This window comes from Schistocerca piceifrons, chromosome 8, assembly GCF_021461385.2.
Source record: "Schistocerca piceifrons isolate TAMUIC-IGC-003096 chromosome 8, iqSchPice1.1, whole genome shotgun sequence".
Classification (NCBI taxonomy): domain Eukaryota; kingdom Metazoa; phylum Arthropoda; class Insecta; order Orthoptera; family Acrididae; genus Schistocerca; species Schistocerca piceifrons.
The window spans coordinates 456,220,675-456,240,902 of NC_060145.1; the positions used below are offsets into that span (position 1 = coordinate 456,220,675).

The 20,228-nt window shown below is 42.9% G+C and overlaps 1 protein-coding gene across 1 annotated transcript in view; it reads left to right on the plus strand.

Annotated features, from left to right (window-relative positions):
• Window positions 1–20,228, plus strand: part of LOC124712447 (lysocardiolipin acyltransferase 1-like) — a 136,340-nt gene that overhangs the window by 42,473 nt on the left and 73,639 nt on the right. The window contains exon 2 of the mRNA XM_047242742.1: window positions 17,363–17,567. Coding sequence (XP_047098698.1) covers window positions 17,363–17,567 — 205 coding nt within the window. The remainder of the gene's footprint in view (window positions 1–17,362; window positions 17,568–20,228) is intronic.

A 20,228-nucleotide genomic window follows, 5' to 3' on the forward strand; every position in this document is an offset into this window, starting at 1 on the left:
ACGCATGCCTGCGAGAGTGGAAGCTGTCATCGTGGCTAAGGGTGGGCCAACACCATGCTGAATTCCAGCATTACCGAACGAGGGCGCCATGAACTTGTAAATTTTCAGCCAGGTGTCCGGATACTTTTGATCACATAGTGTACATAAACACTTTGTAAGATTCAATCCTCGTTGATCCGTTATTGATCGTAGGACGACGGCTGGCATGAACTTCTTGATACAATAATTTACCAACAGCCATATGTATTGTGGAAATTTATTTTATTTTATGAACTTCTATGTGCTACCAGTTTCGGCATTACATTGGTGCCATCTTGAGGCCCTTGTACAATGAGTAGAAGAAATGTACTACTATAAAAATGGTAAAAAACACAGAACATACGTTAACAATTGACAGGTATCATGTTAAGTATTTAAGTGGCTCAAAGAGATATATTGTATATCATAAAACTATATGTAACATTAGAGGACATATGCTTCTGCCTATGTCATGCTGTTGTTAAGTTTTCACTGTTTTACTGAAATAAAGTATGATATATGAACATACGTATACGCTATTTTTCAATCTCCGTGTATATATATGTAGGGAGACAGAAATTTTTTGATATACGGAGATTGAAAATCTTCTTTGTAACCATGACTACTCAAGAGGATGTCGTTATCAGGAGAAAGAAAACTGGCGTTCTACGGATCGGAGCGTGGAATGTCAGATCCCTTAATCGGGGAGGTAGGTTAGAAAATTTAAAAAGGGAAATGGATAGGTTGAAGTTAGATATAGTGGGAATTAGTGAAGTTCGGTGGCAGGAGGAACAAGACTTCTGGTCAGGTGACTACAGGGTTATAAACACAAAATCAAATAGGGGTAATGCAGGAGTAGGTTTAATAATGAATAGGAAAATAGGAATGCGGGTAAGCTACTACAAACAGCATAGTGAACGCATTATTGTGGCCAAGATAGATACGAAGCCCACGCCTACTACAGTAGTACAAGTTTATATGCCAACTAGCTCTGCAGATGACGAAGAAATTGAAGAAATGTATGATGAAATAAAAGAAATTATTCAGATTGTGAAGGGAGACGAAAATTTAATAGTCATGGGTGACTGGAATTCGAGTGTAGGAAAAGGGAGAGAAGGAAACATAGTAGGTGAATATGGATTGGGGGACAGAAATGAAAGAGGAAGCCGCCTGGTCGAATTTTGCACAGAGCACAACATAATCATAACTAACACTTTGTTTAAGAATCATGAAAGAAGGTTGTATACATGGAAGAACCCTGGAGATACTAAAAGGTATCAGATAGATTATATAATGGTAAGACAGAGATTTAGGAACCAGGTTTTAAATTGTAAGACATTTCCAGGGGCAGATGTGGACTCTGACCACAATCTATTGGTTATGACCTGTAGATTAAAACTGAAGAAACTGCAAAAAGGTGGGAATTTAAGGAGATGGGACCTGGATAAACTAAAAGAACCAGAGGTTGTACAGAGATTCAGGGAGAGCATAAGGGAGCAATTGACAGGAATGGGGGAAATAAATACAGTAGAAGAAGAATGGGTAGCTTTGAGGGATGAAGTAGTGAAGGCAGCAGAGGATCAAGTAGGTAAAAAGACGAGGGCTAGTAGAAATCCTTGGGTAACAGAAGAAATATTGAATTTAATTGATGAAAGGAGAAAATATAAAAATGCAGTAAGTGAAACAGGCAAAAAGGAATACAAACGTCTCAAAAATGAGATCGACAGGAAGTGCAAAATGGCTAAGCAGGGATGGCTAGAGGACAAATGTAAGGATGTAGAGGCCTATCTCACTAGGGGTAAGATAGATACCGCCTACAGGAAAATTAAAGAGACCTTTGGAGATAAGAGAACGACTTGTATAAATATCAAGAGCTCAGATGGAAACCCAGTTCTAAGCAAAGAAGGGAAAGCAGAAAGGTGGAAGGAGTATATAGAGGGTCTATACAAGGGCGATGTACTTGAGGACAATATTATGGAAATGGAAGAGGATGTAGATGAAGATGAAATGGGAGATATGATACTGCGTGAAGAGTTTGACAGAGCACTGAAAGACCTGAGTCGAAACAAGGCCCCCGGAGTAGACAATATTCCATTGGAACTACTGACGGCCGTGGGAGAGCCAGTCCTGACAAAACTCTACCATCTGGTGAGCAAGATGTATGAAACAGGCGAAATACCCTCAGACTTCAAGAAGAATATAATAATTCCAATCCCAAAGAAAGCAGGTGTTGACAGATGTGAAAATTACCGAACTATCAGCTTAATAAGTCACAGCTGCAAAATACTAACACGAATTCTTTACAGACGAATGGAAAAACTAGTAGAAGCCAACCTCGGGGAAGATCAGTTTGGATTCCGTAGAAACACTGGAACACGTGAGGCAATACTGACCTTACGACTTATCTTAGAAGAAAGATTAAGGAAAGGCAAACCTACGTTTCTAGCATTTGTAGACTTAGAGAAAGCTTTTGACAATGTTGACTGGAATACTCTCTTTCAAACTCTAAAGGTGGCAGGGGTAAAATACAGGGAGCGAAAAGCTATTTACAATTTGTACAGAAACCAGATGGCAGTTATAAGAGTCGAGGGACATGAAAGGGAAGCAGTGGTTGGGAAGGGAGTAAGACAGGGTTGTAGCCTCTCCCCGATGTTGTTCAATCTGTATATTGAGCAAGCAGTAAAGGAAACAAAAGAAATATTCGGAGTAGGTATTAAAATTCATGGAGAAGAAATAAAAACTTTGAGGTTCGCCGATGACATTGTAATTCTGTCAGAGACAGCAAAGGACTTGGAAGAGCAGTTGAATGGAATGGACAGTGTCTTGAAAGGAGGATATAAGATGAACATCAACAAAAGCAAAACAAGGATAATGGAATGTAGTCTAATTAAGTCGGGTGATGCTGAGGGAATTAGATTAGGAAATGAGGCACTTAAAGTAGTAAAGGAGTTTTGCTATTTGGGGAGCAAAATAACTGATGATGGTCGAAGTAGAGAGGATATAAAATGTAGGCTGGCAATGGCAAGGAAAGCGTTTCTGAAGAAGAGAAATTTGTTAACATCCAGTATTGATTTAAGTGTCAGGAAGTCATTTCTGAAAGTATTCGTATGGAGTGTAGCCATGTATGGAAGTGAAACATGGACGATAAATAGTTTGGACAAGAAGAGAATAGAAGCTTTCGAAATGTGGTGCTACAGAAGAATGCTGAAGATTAGATGGGTAGATCACATAACTAATGAGGAAGTATTGAATAGGATTGGGGAGAAGAGAAGTTTGTGGCACAACTTGACCAGAAGAAGGGATCGGTTGGTAGGACATGTTCTGAGGCATCAAGGGATCACCAATTTAGTATTGGAGGGCAGCGTGGAGGGTAAAAATCGTAGAGGGAGACCAAGAGATGAATACACTAAGCAGATTCAGAAGGATGTAGGTTGCAGTAGGTACTGGGAGATGAAAAAGCTTGCACAGGATAGAGTAGCATGGAGAGCTGCATCAAACCAGTCTCAGGACTGAAGACCACAACAACAACAACCATGACTGTATGAGCCAGCTACTGGCGTTGCATTAATCCACTCAGCACAATGTGGGGTGGTCCTACATAAGGGTCCCAATGAAGTGTTTACGATGACCGGATGTTTGATGATTTTATAGTACGATTGCATTAGTTTACTTCGTGAATGCAACTGGGTTTTAAGACAAACTCTTTTATACTTTTTATCGTTAATATTGCGGCAGCTGTTTGTCGTACCACACATAATACGACCTAGACCACATATAAGTAACTATGTATTCTGACATGGTTGTCACATTTTCTTGTATTTCAATTTATTTTATTGTTATTTATATTAGTTAATTATTTATTTAAGAAAATTCTTCCACTGTTCCATTGGACATACGAATGTATGCAGTACATCTGATGTTGCATGGCCTATTACAACTGTGTGTTACGGTTTTATGAATAACAGCGTATACATATGTTCATATATCATGCTTTATTTGGGTAAAACAGTGAAAACTATTAACAACAGCATGACATAGGCAGAAGCATATGTGCTCTAATGTTACATATAGTCTTATGATATACAATATATCTCTTTGAGCCACTTACATAGTTAACATGATACCTGTCAATTGTTAACGTATGTTCTGTGTTTTTTATAATTTTTATAGTAGTACATTTCTTCTACTCATTGTACAAGGGCCTCAAGATGGCATCAGTGTAATGCCGAAACTGGTAGCACATAGAAGTTGAAAAATAAAATAAATTTCTACAATACATACGGCTGTTGGAAAATTATTGCATCAAGAAGTTGTAAGATTCAGTCACTTACAGCTCTTACCTGCAGCAGCTACATTCACGTATCAGTAGTAATTTGTGATCTCCCCCTTCCAATGCACCGTGCTACGGAGACAGGAGTGTGGATCTATGAATCATGCTATTGCAGGAGCTATACATTACACAACGTGTGAGTTACGCACATATTTAATAGTTTTTACAGTTCTGCACCTCAGTTACTAAAAACTGAACCGAACACTTTTCTGCCTGTCATTCTGTTAAGGACCCCTTTTTCTCAGGAATGGGTGCACCTTTTGTTGAAATTGATTTAAATACATGGTCTCCTGGTGGCGTAAAAATTTTAAGCTTCCAAACTAATACAATCGAAAGATATAGCCATTTATGACACATATTTTGATAACCATAAACTCACTCATCGTAGCCTACAGAATACTTCCCGTTAGCCTAGAATTAGGAAACTTGACAAGAAGCACGGTTTCATAATAAAAGTAAAAGAAAAAAATTTAAAATTCCTAATTTTTAATTGTATCACATAAAAAATTTTATGCCTTATTTTGTCTGTCTATTAGACCACCTTTCCGGAGGAAAGGGTAGCCATATAAAGCTGAAATTGATATGTCAAATGCTAAAGTTTATGGTCCCTTTTTTGGCGTAATGCAGTCAAAGGTAGGCCATTTAATATATATCCGGGTTTTTATGTGATTTACTTTCACTGATGTAAATAATAGATGTTCCATTCCCTGCGTCACGCAGTCAGTGGTTCATTTTTTTCTCTTTTTCGCTTTGTAAAGTGACCTATATACATCCTCGGTTCAAGTTATCTGCATATCAAATTTCATCAAAATCGGTTCAGTGGTTTCCTTGCGAAAATGTAACAGATAAACACACTCTCGCATTTGTTATATTGATATGAGTTTGCCACTGTATGTATCCTAATCTTTCTCATCTTTTTCTCACGACCTCTACACGTTGCTGGCAGCGTAACTGTCGTACAGTTATCTTCGGCTGTACAGAGGCATGACGCCTGCAGTGCCAACAGCCAACATGACAACAGTGCTTCAAATGAAATGGCTCTGAGCACTATGGGACTCAACTGCTGAGGTCATTAGTCCCCTAGAACTTAGAACTAGTTAAAACTAACTAACCTAATGACATCACAAACATCCATGCCCGAGGCAGGATTCGAACCTGCGACCGTAGCGGTCTTGCGGTTCCAGACTGCAGCGCCTTTAACCGCACGGCCACTTCGGCCGGCCAACAGTGCTTCAGAGAAGCCTGACACACAGGGGACAATTTTCTGGAAGACAGACGGCCATACTCCGACCGTCCTCAATGAGGCGACCCGAAGGTCGTGGCCACACGGACCTATTCTCTTTCACAAGACACGTGACTGAAAATAGTCCCAGCTGTATCCGAGCACAAGGCTGGCGCTCGCACAAGACCAGACTAGTTTGCGCAGGGTGAGTTACCCTGGGCAGGGATCGATTCTGCAAGGATTCCGTCGTCAGCGTTCTCACTCAAGAGTGGCCACCCACTTCTGACTGGGCGACACTGGGAGTTGCCAGCTGTGGACTTACAGAGTGTTAGTGACCTTCTCGCCAAAGGAGACGGAGACTCTGCCATCCGCGTCGGAGTAGATGTGATACAGCAATTTGTTCAATCATTGCTACCTGGGTATTGTTCGTACCGTCCCCATGAGTACAGGTTCTCTCAATTTACGTAACAGGGTTTCTCATGAGGCACGTCGTCTTTCTTCCAAGGTTTCCCATTTAAGTTTCGTGAACATTTGTGTCTGAAATCCTCCGATGTTTGCTGTTGTGCCTACTTGAAAAGGCATCCAAACATTGGAACAATATTCTCGAATTGGCTGCCCCATAGTTTTGTGTGATATTTGCTTTAGAGATACACTTCATTTTCACAAAACGTGTTCAAGCAATCTAAGTCTACCATACATCTTCCGTTGCACGGATTTTACATGGTACTCTCTTTCCATATAACTTCCTATTGTTAGTATTCCCCATAAATACCCACACGGTGTTATGTGCTCAAGTTGTTCACCAGCAGTGTTGCAATCAGTTACTGTCGGGTTCTTCCCCTCTGTTACAGCTATTAGCTTACATTTACTCACATGTAATAGAGCTGCCATTCATTAAACAAACTGTAAATTTCGCCCAGTGCGTTCTGCAGCTTGTCACAGCCGTCAAACGACGACCCTTTCGTGTACACAACACTGTAGTCAGCGAGTAATCTTACAGTGCTGCTGATCACTCCCGATAAATACACACCAATGTCTTGAATGCGAAAACCTGTTTCTCCATTACCTTTTCTCGACTTAACTACTGAACCATTGCTGGTGAAATCTGGTACGGAGATAGTTTGAATGCTGACAAAGGACAAACGATGTTTACTGATGTGAGGAATATTACGCGAATTATGGAAAAATATTTACTGTTTTAAAAAATAATTTCTCTCCTGCTGTTGGACTTATTATTGTTGTCAAAATGCTTTTGTATCGTCTCGTTGTCACTGTAGGCTTGTACTATGGGAAGAGAGGTGAGGATGTTGTTTGGTGGCCAGTATCCTCATTCTACACTACTGGCCATTAAAATTGCTACACCAAGCAGAAATGCAGATGATAAACGGGTATTCATTGGACAAATATATTATACTAGAACTGACATGTGATTACATTTTCACGCAATTTGGGTGCATAGATCATGAGAAATATGTACCCAGAACAACCACCTCTGGCCGTAATAACGGCCTTGATACGCCTGGGCATTGAGTCAAGCAGAGCTTGGATGGCGTGTGCAGGTACAGCTGCCCATGCGGCTTCAACACAATACCACAGTTCATCAAGGGTAGTGACTGGCGTATTGTGACGAGCCAGTTGCTCTGCCACCATTGACCAGACGTTTGCAATTGGTAAGAGATCTGGAAAATGTGCTGCCCAGGGCAGCAGTCTAACATTTTCTGTATCCAGAAAAGCCCGTGCAGGACCTGCAACATGCGGTCGTGCGTTATCCTGCTGAAATGTAGGGTTTCGCAGGGATCGAATGAAGGGTAGAGCCACGGGTCGTAACACATCTGAAATGTAACGTCCACTGTTCAAAGTGCCGTCAATGCGAACAAGAGGTGACAGAGACGTGTAACCAATGGTACCTCATACAATCACGCCGGGTGATACGCCAGTATGGCGATGACGAATACACGCTTCCAATGTGCGTTCACCGCGATGTCGACAAACACGGATGCGACCATCATGATGCTGTCAACAGAACCTGGATTCATCCGAAAAAATGACGTTTTGCCATTTGTGCACACAGGTTCGTCGTTGAGTACACCATCGCAGGCGCTCCTGTCTGTGATGCAGCGTCAAGGGTAACCGCAGCCACGGTCTCCGAGCTGATAGTCCCTGTTGGTGCAAACGTCGTGGAACTGTTCGTGCAGATGGTTGTTGTCTTGCAAACGTCCCAACTGTTGACTCAGGGATCGAGACGTTACAGCCATGCGGATAAGATGCCTGTCATCTCGACTGCCAGTGATACGAGGCCGTTGGGATCCAGCACGGCGTTCCGTATTGCTCTCCTGAACCCACCGATTCCATAGTCTGCTAACAGCCGTTGGATCTCAACCAACGCGAGCAGCAATGTCGCGAAACGATAAACCACAATCGTGATAGGCCACAATTCGACCTTTATCAAAGTCGGAAACGTGATGGTACGCATTTCTCCTCCTTACACGAGGCATCACAACAACGTTTCACCAGGCAACGCCGGTCAACTGCTGTTTGTGTATGAGAAATCGGCTGGAAACTTTCCTCATGTCAGCACGTTGTAGGTGTCGCCACCGGCGCCAACCTTGTGTGAATGCTCTGAAAAGCTAATCATTTTCAATCACAGCATCTTCTTCCTGTCGGTTAAATTTCGCGTCTGTAGGACTTCATCTTCGTGGTGTAGCAACTTTAATGGCCAGTAGTGTATAACACAAACTGCACGCATATATTGGCAGGGTTCTTTATTCATAAGAATGAGAAAGCTACTTAACTTGCGCTAGTCCGTGTGGTACAAGCTCTCCGTAATAGTCCACGTTAGCCTCACTGCTGGTGAAGTACAAGTCCGCTACGTACGCTACTCCGCTCGCCAGGTACTGACTGACTCGGAGCTAGAGGCTGAGCTCACTGCGACTGACGACTCGACTCGTCGACTCACTGGCTGACTGACTGGCTGGCTGGGCCCTCCGGTCCGCGGTGGCGATCCAAATACTGGCCGTCGAGAGGGGAAGGCGGCGGGTTGCTTTGTGTCTGTCGTTGGCCGCTCTCCTGCGGTGCCTATGATCGCTCTACAGGGAACCTCTTTGCCGCCTGCTGTTCTGGCGACATCTTACGCCAGCACATATTCTATACAACATGATTCAACCTAATGAATACAATGCTTACAAAGTCCCCCGCATGTTTAATCCATACTTCAGTGCTGTTATTCATCCGAAAGTAGCTGTTATTTTATAAAATAAAAAAAAAAATTGACTAAAGTTATATACAGGGTGGTCCATTGGTCGTGACCGGGCCAAATATCTCACGTAATAAGCGTCAAACGAAAAAATTGCAAAGAACGAAACTTGTCTCGCTTTAAGGGGAAAACCAGATGGCGCTATGGTTGGCCCGCTAGATGGCGCTGCCATAGGTCAAACGGATATCAACTGCGCTTTTTTTTTAATAGGAACCCCCATTTTTTATTACATATCCGTGTAGTACGTAAAGAAATATGAATGTTTTAGTTGCACCACCTTTTTTGCTTTGTGATAGATGGCGCTGTAATAGTCACAAACATATGGGTCACAATTTTAGACGAACATTTGGTAACAGGTAGGTTTTTTTAAATTAAAATACAGAACGTAGGTACGTTTGAACATTTTATTTCGGTTGTTCAAATGTGATACATGTACCTTTGTGAACTTACCATTTCTGAGAACGCATGCTGTTACAGCATGATTACCTCTAAATACCACATTAATGCAATAAACGCTCAAAATGATGTCCGTCAACCTCAGTGCATTTGGCAATACGTGTAACGACATTCCTCTCAACAGCGAGTAGTTCGCCTTCCGTAATGTTCGCACATGCATTGACAATGCTCTGACGCGTGTTGTCAGGCGTTGTCGGGAGATCACGATAGCAAATATCCTTCAACTTTACCCACAGAAAGAAATCCGGGGACGTCAGACCCGGTGAACCTGCTTCGACTACCAATCAACCTGTCATGAAATATGCTATTCAATACCGCTTCAACCGCACGCGAGCTATGTGCCGGACATCCATCATGTTGCAAGTACATCGCCATTCTGTCATGCAGTGAAACATCTTGTAGTAACATAGATAGAACATTACGGAGGATATCAGCATGTTGTTGTTGTTGTTGTGGTCTTCAGTCCTGAGACTGGTTTGATGCAGCTCTCCATGCTACTCTATCCTGTGCAAGCTTTTTCATCTCCCAGTACCTACTGCAACCTACATCCTTCTGAATCTGCTTATGGTATTCATCTCTTGGTCTCCCTCTACGATTTTTACCCTCCACGCTGCCCTCCAATACTAAATTGGTGATCCCTTGATGCCTCAGAACATGTCCTACCAACCGATCCCTTCTTCTGGTCAAGTTGTGCCACAAACTTCTCTTCTCCCCAATCCTATTCAATACTTCCTCATTAGTTATGTGATCTACCCATCTAATCTTCAGCATTCTTCTGTAGCACCACATTTCGAAAGCTTCTATTCTCTTCTTGTCCAAACTATTTATCGTCCATGTTTCACTTCCATACATGGCTACACTCCATACGAATACTTTCAGATATCAGCATACAATGCACTATTTAGATTGCCGTCGATAAAATGTGAGCCAATTAACCTTCCCTCCATAATGCCGCACCATACATTAACCCGCCAAGGTCGCTGATGTTCCACTTGTCGCAACCATCGCCGATTTTCCGTTGCCCAATAGTGCATATTATGCCAGTTTACTTTATTGCTGTTGGTGAATGACGCTTCATCGCTAAATAGAACGCGTGCAAAAAATCTGTCATCGTCCCGTAATTTTCCATGTGCCCAGTGACAGAGCTGTACACGACGTTCAGAGTCGTCGCCATGCAATTCCTGGTGCATAGAAATATGGTACGGGCGCAGTCGATGTTGATGTAGCATTCTCAACACCGACGTTTTCGAGATTCCCGATTCTCGCGCAATTTGTCTGCTACTGATGTGCGGATTAGCCGCGACAGCAGCTAAGACACCTACTTGGGCCTCATCATTTGTTGAGGTCGTTGTTGACGTTTCACATGTGGCTGAACACTTCCTGTTTGCCGGCTGGTGTGGCCGCGCGGTTCTAGGCGCTACAGTCTGGAGCCGCGCGACCGCTACGGTCGCAGGTTCGAATCCTGCCTCGGGCATGGAAGTGTGTGATGTCCTTAGGTTAGTTAGGTTTAAGTAGTTCTAAGTTCTAGGGGACTGATGACCTCAGAAGTGAAGTCCTATAGTGCTCAGAGCAATTTGAACCATTTTTTCCTTAAATAACGTAACTATCCGGCGAACGGTCCAGACATTTGGATGATATCGTCCAGGATACGGAGTAGCATACATAGCACACGCCCGTTGACCATTTTGATCAAAGTAGCCATACATCAACACGATATCGACCTTTCCCGCAATTGGTAAACGATCCATTTTAACACCGGTAATGTATCACGAAGCAAATACCGTCCGCACTGGCGCAATGATACGTGATACCACGTACACATACGTTTGTGACTATTACAGCGCCATCCATCACAAAGCGAAAAAAGTGGTCCAACTAAAACATTCATATTTCTTAACGTACTACATGAATATGTAATAAAAAATGGGGGTTCCTATTTTAAAAAAAACGCAGTTGCTATCCGTTTGACCTATGGGAGCGCCATCTAGCGTGCCAACCATAGCGCCATCTGGTTTCCCCCTTCGAGCTAGACGAGTTTCGTTCTTTGTAGTTTTTTCGTTTGACGCTTATTTCGTGAGATATTTGGCCCGGTCACGATCAATGGACCATCCAGTATAAAGAAACCCATAGCGATAGCTTTATTCTGAGGGGGATCATAGACAACTTTAAAAAGTTAAAAAATAAAATAAAATAAATAAAAGGGACCTCTAATGGAGTGAAGTTGGAATGGAACATATTTTTTTTACATTAGTGCACATATGCAATTTAAAAATTATTACATTTCTTGCATATTGTACAAGTTGTGTAACGTGTAGCTACTTCAGTACGACAGTGCATAGACGTGCGCTTGTGTCCACGTCCCACTGCCTGTGCCGCCGCGTCGTGCGTCGGGGCGGGTGGGAAGGGGGGCGTGGTGCACATCACGGAGTGCACTTCCCCTACCGGGCAGACGCGTGATATCTGACGTTATCACACGTACAATACCTTATGTACTCACCATCACTCGTTATAACAAAAATAGTGATACGTGAGTGGAGCTATGGTTAACAGCTAGGTTGTTTATAAACGTCGAAAACCGTAGATGTCCTATCATCCTTAGTCGTTTAATCAACGAAGTAAGAGCATATGGACTATCAGACCAATTGTGTGATTGGATTGGAGAGTTTCTAGATAACAGAACGCAGCATGTCATTCTCAATGGAGAGAACTCTACTGAAGTACGACTGACTTCAGGTGTGCCGCAGGGGAGTGTCATAGGACCGTTGCTATTCACAATATATACATATATATAAATGACCTTGTGGATAACATCGGAAGTTCACTGAGCCTTTTTGCGGATGATGCTGTAGTATATCGAGAGGTTGTAACAATGGAAAATTGTACTGAAATGCAGGAGGATCTGCAACGAATTGACGCATGGTGCAGGGAATGGTAATTGAATCTCAATGTAGAGAAGTGTAATGTGCTGCGAATACATAGAAAGAAAGATCCTTTATCATTTAGCTACAATATAGCTGGTCAGCAATTGGAAGCAGTTAATTCCATAAATTATCTGGGAGTAGGCATTAGGAGTGATTTAAAATGGAATGACCATATAAAATTAATCGTCGGTAAAGCAGGTGCCAGACTGAGATTCATTGGAAGAATCCTATGGAAATGCAGTCCAAAATCAAATGAAGTAGGTTACAGCACACTTGTTCGCCCACTGCTTGAATACTGCTCACTGGTGTGGGATCCGTACCCGGTATGGTTGATAGGAGAGATAGAGAAGATCCAACGGAGAGCAGAGGGCTTCGTTACAGGATCATTTAGTAATCGCGAAAGCGTTACGGAGATGATAGATATACTCCAGTGGAAGACTCTGCAGGAGAGACGCTCAGTAGCTCTGTACGGGCTTTTGGTGAAGTTTCGAGAACATACCTTCACCGAGGAGTCAAGCAGTATACTGCTCCCTCCTACGTATATCTCGCGAAGAGACCATAAGGATAAAATCAGAGAGATTAGAGCCCACACAGAGGCATACCGACAATCCTTCTTTCCACGAACAATACGAGACTGGAATAGAAGGGAGAACCGATAGAGGTACTCAAGGTACCCTCCGCCACATACCGTCAGGTGGCTTGCGGAGTACGGATGTAGATGCCTCCGTGTGGCACATCCAATGTGAGTTTCGTTGTTGTAGAGCACTAGCTGAGTACCCAGCATCGCCAGGGTATGTATTTATTTCAGCCTTGTAGTCCGTCCCCTCCTTCCCCCTCTCTTTGCCCATCCCCTCAGACCTCTTCTCTGTGTCGTCTTGCCTCCACCCTCTAGCCATCTCCTGCTGCCCCTTTCTCTGTTCATCTCCTCCTAGCCCCTCTCTTTATTCGTCTCGTCCTTCCCCTTCTCTCTGTCCTCCTTCCCCTACCTCCTCTCTCTGTCCGTCTCTTCCTCCCCTCTAATCCATCTCCTCCCCCCCTCCTCAGCGCCTCTGTCTCCTCCTCCTTCTTTCTCTGTGCTCCTCTTCCATCTGTCCATTTCCTTCTCCGCCTCTCTCTGTCCATATCCTTCTCTTTCCTTTCTCTGTCCATCTCCTCCTCTTCCCTTTCTGTCCATTCCCTCCTCCCTCCCATATTTCACACATATTTGTGCACGTATCTCACGTGTATCTGTCACGTATTTCGATCCACAGTTTCCTTTTAATGCAGCTCAAAGTTTATGACGTCGTAACTCCTGGACTATGCGTGGTGGATGATATAATTATGCAGGTACATTCAGTGGACAGTTTGTCCGAAATCGGTTGCGAGCAGAGTTGGCAGTAAAAAATCTAATAAAATAAAACGACAATCTCGGTACGGCAGTTTCTCACACATCTCAGTATTTATGACGTCATATCTCCTGAACTATTTGTCATACAGTGATATAATTTCGCAGGCACATTCAGTGGTATACTGTATGTAAATACTGTCTCCAAAATATGATACAGATAGGATCGGTAGTAGATGAGATCAAAAAGGTGTCCGAGGAAACCCAAATCAGTGGATAAGATCTTACCTAGAAAACAGGCAGCAAGTGGTGGTTTTAAGGCATGAGGACATTTCAGCTTTTTTTTTTTTTTTTTTTTTTTTTTTTTTTTTTTTTTTTTTTCATCAGTCTACTGACTGGTTTGATGCGGCCCGCCACGAATTCCTTTCCTGTGCTAACCACTTCATCTCAGAGTAGCACTTGCAACCTACGTCCTCAATTATTTGCTTGACGTATTCCAATCTCTGTCTTCCTCTACAGTTTTTGCCCTCTAAAACTCCCTCTAGTACCATGGAAGTCATTCCTTCATGTCTTAGCAGATGTCCTATCATCCTGTCCCTTCTCCTTATCAGTGTTTTCCACATATTCCTTTCCTCTCCGATTTTGCGTAGAACCTCCGCATTCCTTACCTTATCAGTCCACCTAATTCTCAACATTCGTCTATAGCACCACATCTCAAATGCTTCGATTCTCTCCTGTTCCGGTTTTCCCACAGTCCATGTTTCACATGCTGTACTCCAGACGTACATCCTCAGAAATTTCTTCCTCAAATTAAGGCCGGTATTTGATATTAGTAGACTTCTCTTGGCCAGAAATGCCTTTTTTGCCATAGCGAGTCTGCTTTTGATGTCCTCCTTGCTCTGTCCGTCATTGGTTATTTTACTGCCTAGGTAGCAGAATTCCTTAACTTCATTGACTTCGTGACCATCAATCCTGATATTAAGTTTCTCGCTGTTCTCATTTCTACTACTTCTCATTACCGTCGTCTTTCTCCGATTTACTCTCAAACCATATATGCACACATTAGACTGTTCATTCCGTTCAGCAGATTCTTCTTCACTTTCACTCAGGATAGCAATGTCATCAGCGAATCGTATCATTGATATCCTTTCACCTTGTATTTTAATTCCACTCCTGAACCTTTCTTTTATTTCCATCATTGCTTCCTCGATGTACAGATTGAAGAGTAGGGGCGAAAGGCTACAGCCTTGTCTTACACCCTTCTTAATACGAGCACTTCGTTCTTGATCGTCCACTCTTATTATTCCCTCTTGGTTGTTGTACATATTGTATATGGCCCGTCTCTCCCTATAGCTTACCCCTACTTTTTTCAGAATCTCGAACAGCTTGCACCATTTTATATTGTCGAACGCTTTTTCCAGGTCGACAAATCCTATGAAAGTGTCTTGATTTTTCTTTAGCCTTGCTTCCATTATTAGCCGTAACGTCAGAATTGCCTCTCTCTTCCCTTTACTTTTCCTAAAGCCAAACTGATCGTCACCTAGCGCATTCTCAATTTTCATTTTCATTTCCATTCTTCTGTATATTATTCTTGTAAGCAGATTCGATGCATGAGCTGTTAAGCTGATTGTACGATAATTCTCGCACTTGTCAGCTCTTGCCGTCTTCGGAATTGTGTGGATGATGCTTTTGCGAAGGTCAGATGGTATATCGCCAGACTCATATATTCTACACACCAACGTGAATAGTCGTTTTGTTGCCACTTCCCCCAATGATTTCAGGAATTCTGATGGAATGCTATCTATCCCTTCTGCCTTATTTGACCGTAAGTCCTCCAAAGCTCTTTTAAATTCCGATTCTAATACTGGATCCCCTATCTCTTCTAAATCGACTCCTGTTTCTTCTTCTATCACATCAGACAAATCTTCACCCTCATACAGACTTTCAATGTATTCTTTCCACCTATCTGCTCTCTGCTCTGCATTTAACAGTGGAGTTCCCGTTGCACTCTTAATGTTACCACCGTTGCTTTTAATGTCACCAAAGGTTGTTTTGACTTTCCTGTATGCTGAGTCTGTCCTTCCGACAATCATATCTTTTTCGATGTCTTCACATTTTTCCTGCAGCCATTTCGTCTTAGCTTCCCTGCACTTCCTATTTATTTCATTCCTTAGCGACTTGTATTTTTGTATTCCCGATTTTCCCGGAACGTGTTTGTACTTCCGCCTTTCATCAATCAACTGAAGTATTTCGTCTGTTACCCATGGTTTCTTCGCAGCTACCTTCTTTGTACCTATGTTTTCCTTCCCAGCTTCTGTGATGGCCCTTTTTAGAGATGTCCATTCCTCTTCAACTGTACTGCCTACTGCGCTATTCCTTATTGCAGTATCTATAGCGTTAGAGAACTTCAAACGTATCTCGTCAGTCCTTACTGGAAGTTTACTGTGTAATAACTATCGGAACAGTAAACCAGAGATCAAAACGTGGAGTAGTACTGGTACTGCAGTTAGATTGACAGTGGGGATATTAAGCAAATGAGGCCAATTTTTTTCTGAAAGTTTTCATAATTTCCCCACAGAACCAATCAGTGTAGGCGGTTGTTTTAGGCAAATCAGTAAGAGAACACTGCGTGTCTATAACCAGAATGACGTTTGACTAAGTACCATTATCATCTGAGAAATCTATTGTGGGATTCTGTTGCTGTACGGTATGTGGTGTAAGACAACATGGACCCTGGCACCCACACACACTTAAATAAAATAGCACTGCACGCAACAAAAATTTTTTTCATTTAACTATAAAAACAATGGAAACGTGATGAATTGTAAGACAGTAAAAATTACAGTAAATGTACAAAAACTTCAAAAACCTGAATACTGTTCGTATGAGTACCACGCACTGGTTAGGGCCTGCATGTTGGAGGGGCGTTCCTCCCACTCGCAGAACGCTCAGCTAATGAAATATAACCAATATTCCATGATTTACCAATCGTTCTCTTTTAATTTTGTTGGGTGCTCTTCCAAATACCATAAAATCATTTCGTTATGGGAAGAAAGTTATGTATCCCATCAACCTGTGATTTTGTGAAACATTTTTGTGTGCAGTTTTATTTTACGTGTCTGAGTCATAGAAGGGAAAGTACTCTGCACTAGGTGATCATAAGAAACCACCGAGAACCAACTGACGATGCCCAGTGGTTGCCAGAAGCCATCCTAAACGCCTCCCTCTCTCCACTCCCACTCTGCAAGGCAATGCATGCTATTGGGTAGACTTGGAGAGGGCTACATTTTGATTCATGAGATTTCAGGAACCAGAAGAAAATTCAGACACGAGTTAAAGAATTGTGAGTTGTCTCATGAAATAGAGAGTAAGGCCCCAGCAAAATTATGGACAGTCCTCTTGTCAGCATATATGGTGCATTCCATCCATGCATGATGTGTGGGAGTCTTACTGTGTTAAATCTGTTTGCTGGGCTTTCACGAATACATTGTTTGGAAAGTGCTGTACTGTGGGTAGGTAGCTGGGCTTACTGACTGCAGCGAGTCATCTCTCACCTCCAGCCAGTCAGACCCATCACAATACAGGATTGAGAGCATCAGTAGCGAGGCTGTAGCCTGTGAGTGATAGCAAAGTTCTGCCTCTAAGTCTGCTTTATCTACCAGCCTGCAGCTGAGGCAGACACTGGTGGAGAGTGTCCTGCAAGTGTAGATCTCGGTGACAAGTCACACGCTGCAGAGCACGGTCTGCTGCCAGTGAACCGTCACGTGTGAATTGTCTCAGATTTCTTGTAGTGTGTGCTACACGTGCTGTGGGGATAAACCATTTCTTTCTGGTACAGGCTCTGATGGAGTGTGTGCTGGGAGTGCGGATCGTGGTGACGGGTGATGCGGTTCGTGCAGCGGAACACGGTTTGCTGGTGATGAACCACCGCACGCGCACTGACTGGAACTTCCTGTGGGCTGCCATGTTCCACGCCAGCCAGCCAGCTGCACACCGCCTCAAGATAGTGCTCAAGGATCCCATCAGGCACATCCCAGGACCCGGTAGGTATCATATGTGCATTTACATATGCTTGTGTGAATGGCTATTACTTGTAGGGTCTTTTACATTGAGTTTATGTACTTAGACAAGCAGTATTTTGTAAGACGTTTTAGTGAAGTGTAATTCAATTTCACACAACCTTGACCATTTCCAAAAGTTATTGGAATGAAATTAAATTCTGCGATTAGGTGCTTCCATCACTAAATTACGATTCTGGAAGCTGTACTATGTACCAATCTGCTTAAATTCCATGTATTGTACTGAAACCTTTTTCGAGCGTGAAAGTAGATGGAACTGCGAAACTGCCAAATCTGGTGAATAGGACGTCATCAATGAATCTTGTCGTTGAGATCTTCTACCCTGAATTTTAATCAGCCTTGTTAAATTGCAAACCTTCCAAAGGTTTGCACGTCTGAGCCAACATGGGATACCTCGTCTGTTGGGTTATGGCCAATATTCCTAATAGGTCTGGACAAGTGCAGAGGGTGGGATTGCTTGTCATAGAGTGTTCTAATACTAGTTTGGTGACGGAGCTGCTCAGGAAAATAACAGGTAGTTCGGGAAAGGTGACTACTGTCCGTTCTGTTTGATTGCCCGGGGGTCTCATCCGAGATTTGGAGGAGGCCTTTGCACCAGTCCACAATGTGTGGACCATGTCAGCATGAATGACACCTTCCTCCTGGGTTCAGATGCTGTCCTTGATTCCTAAAGGAGGCTGGCTTATTTGGTGAAGACAACTAGCCTCGTTATAGGGGTGGGAGCTGAGGTATCATTTCGTATCACTGTCCCCAGAATCGATTGAGGTCCTGTGATTCGAGGTTGGGTGGAAGGATTAAACTGGAGATTTTGCTGATTCTGTGACGATATTGGAAATGAATTTCTCAACTGCCGCTACAGGGTAGAGAAATGTGTGACCACCCGCAATAGGTCAGGTGTCTACTACATGCAGTAAGCATCTACTAGGGTAGAAGTGTGTGTGTGGCGTGCACACGTGGGTTTTTGAGGGTACAGGAATCGCTACAGAGGCCCAATAAGATACATTCTAATTCCACCAAGGGTATTATTCGTCATAGCAGATCAGATGTTGATATACTGTTAGGTAACTATAGGACCATCTACGGAATAGTCCTACAACTAGTCTCAGATAGTTCTGAGGACAGAAAGCTGGTTGGAACCAAATATTAATAGCAATGAAATTCTAAACTCTGATTGGAATGTATATCGCAAATATAGGTTGAACGCCGATGGTGGGGGCGTGTTTTGGCCATGAAATATACGTAATATTCAGAATGCGAAATATTTGTGTAAAGAGAAGTATTAAAGGTGGATCAAACGTGATCTATTAAAGGTGGATCAAACGTGATCGTTGGATGCTTTTATAGACACCCTTCCTCAGCAGCCATTGTTGAGGAACATTTGAGAGGAAACTTGGAGTATATTTCACGTCGATTTCATGATCATGTTATAGTTTTAGGTGGAGATTTCAAATCACCAGCTATAGACTGAAAGACTCGTGTGATTAGGGCGCTTAGCGGGGACAGACAATCGTGTGAAATTGTTCTGCGTGGCTTATCCGAAAACTACCTTGAGCAGTTAATCAGAGAACTCGTAAAGGTAATATCTAAACCTGCAGATGATAAACAGATCCGAGCTTTTCGACTCAGCGTAGAACAAGGAGTCAGTGTTAGTAAGGTCGTCACAACATCACTGATTACAGCTGTAAATAGGAACACAAAGAAAAGAACGATCTTTCGGTTAAGCAAAAGCGAAAAAAATTCGAATTAACTGACAGATCAACATTAAAACTTTCATTTCCAGAACTGACAATGTCGAACATCAATGGACAGAGTTCAGGAGCATTGTACAACACGCTTCAGACCATTATGTGCCGAGCAAAGTGGTGAGGGATGGAAAAGACCCGCTGTGGTTCGGCAGACATATTAGAAAGCTGTGATCAAAGCAAACATAGCTAGAGGCTTACAGACAAAAAACAAAACAAAAAAAAACTAAACAAAGTCAGTATTAGCATGAGGAGGGTCATGTGTGAAGCGTTCAACGAATTCAAAAGTAAAATTCTATCTATCGGCTTTACAATTTGTGTTAAATCAGTAAATGGATCAAAGCCACGTGTTCAGGCACCCTGCGAACAGAATGACACTGAAACGGAGGACAGCAAAGAAAAGGCTTTTTTCCAAAACTGTTTCACCGATGAATACCGCATTGTACTTCCTCCTACAAATTGCCATGCGAATGACAAAATGGCATGTATCGAAATAAGTGGCAAAGGAATAAAAAAGTGACTCAAATGGCTCAATGGAGGGAAGAGAGAAGACGAGCAGCATGTTTCGGTAGTTAATTTAGGTAGCACGAAAACGTCACAGAGATCCCAGCCAACACCACTGGCGGGCCGGCCGGTGTGACCGAGCGGTTCTAGGCGCTTCAGTCTGTAACCGCGCGACTGCAACGGTCGCAGGTTCGAATCCTGCCTCGGGCATGGTTGTGTGTGATGTCCTTAGGTTAGTTAGGTTTAAGTAGTTCTAGGGGACTGATGACCTCAGATGTTGAGTCCCATAGTGCTCAGAGCCATTTTTGAACCACTGGCGGACGCTTCAAGAGAGGCAGCCTGCATCACGGTCTGGTTTACTGTCAGTATTCTGAGAGTG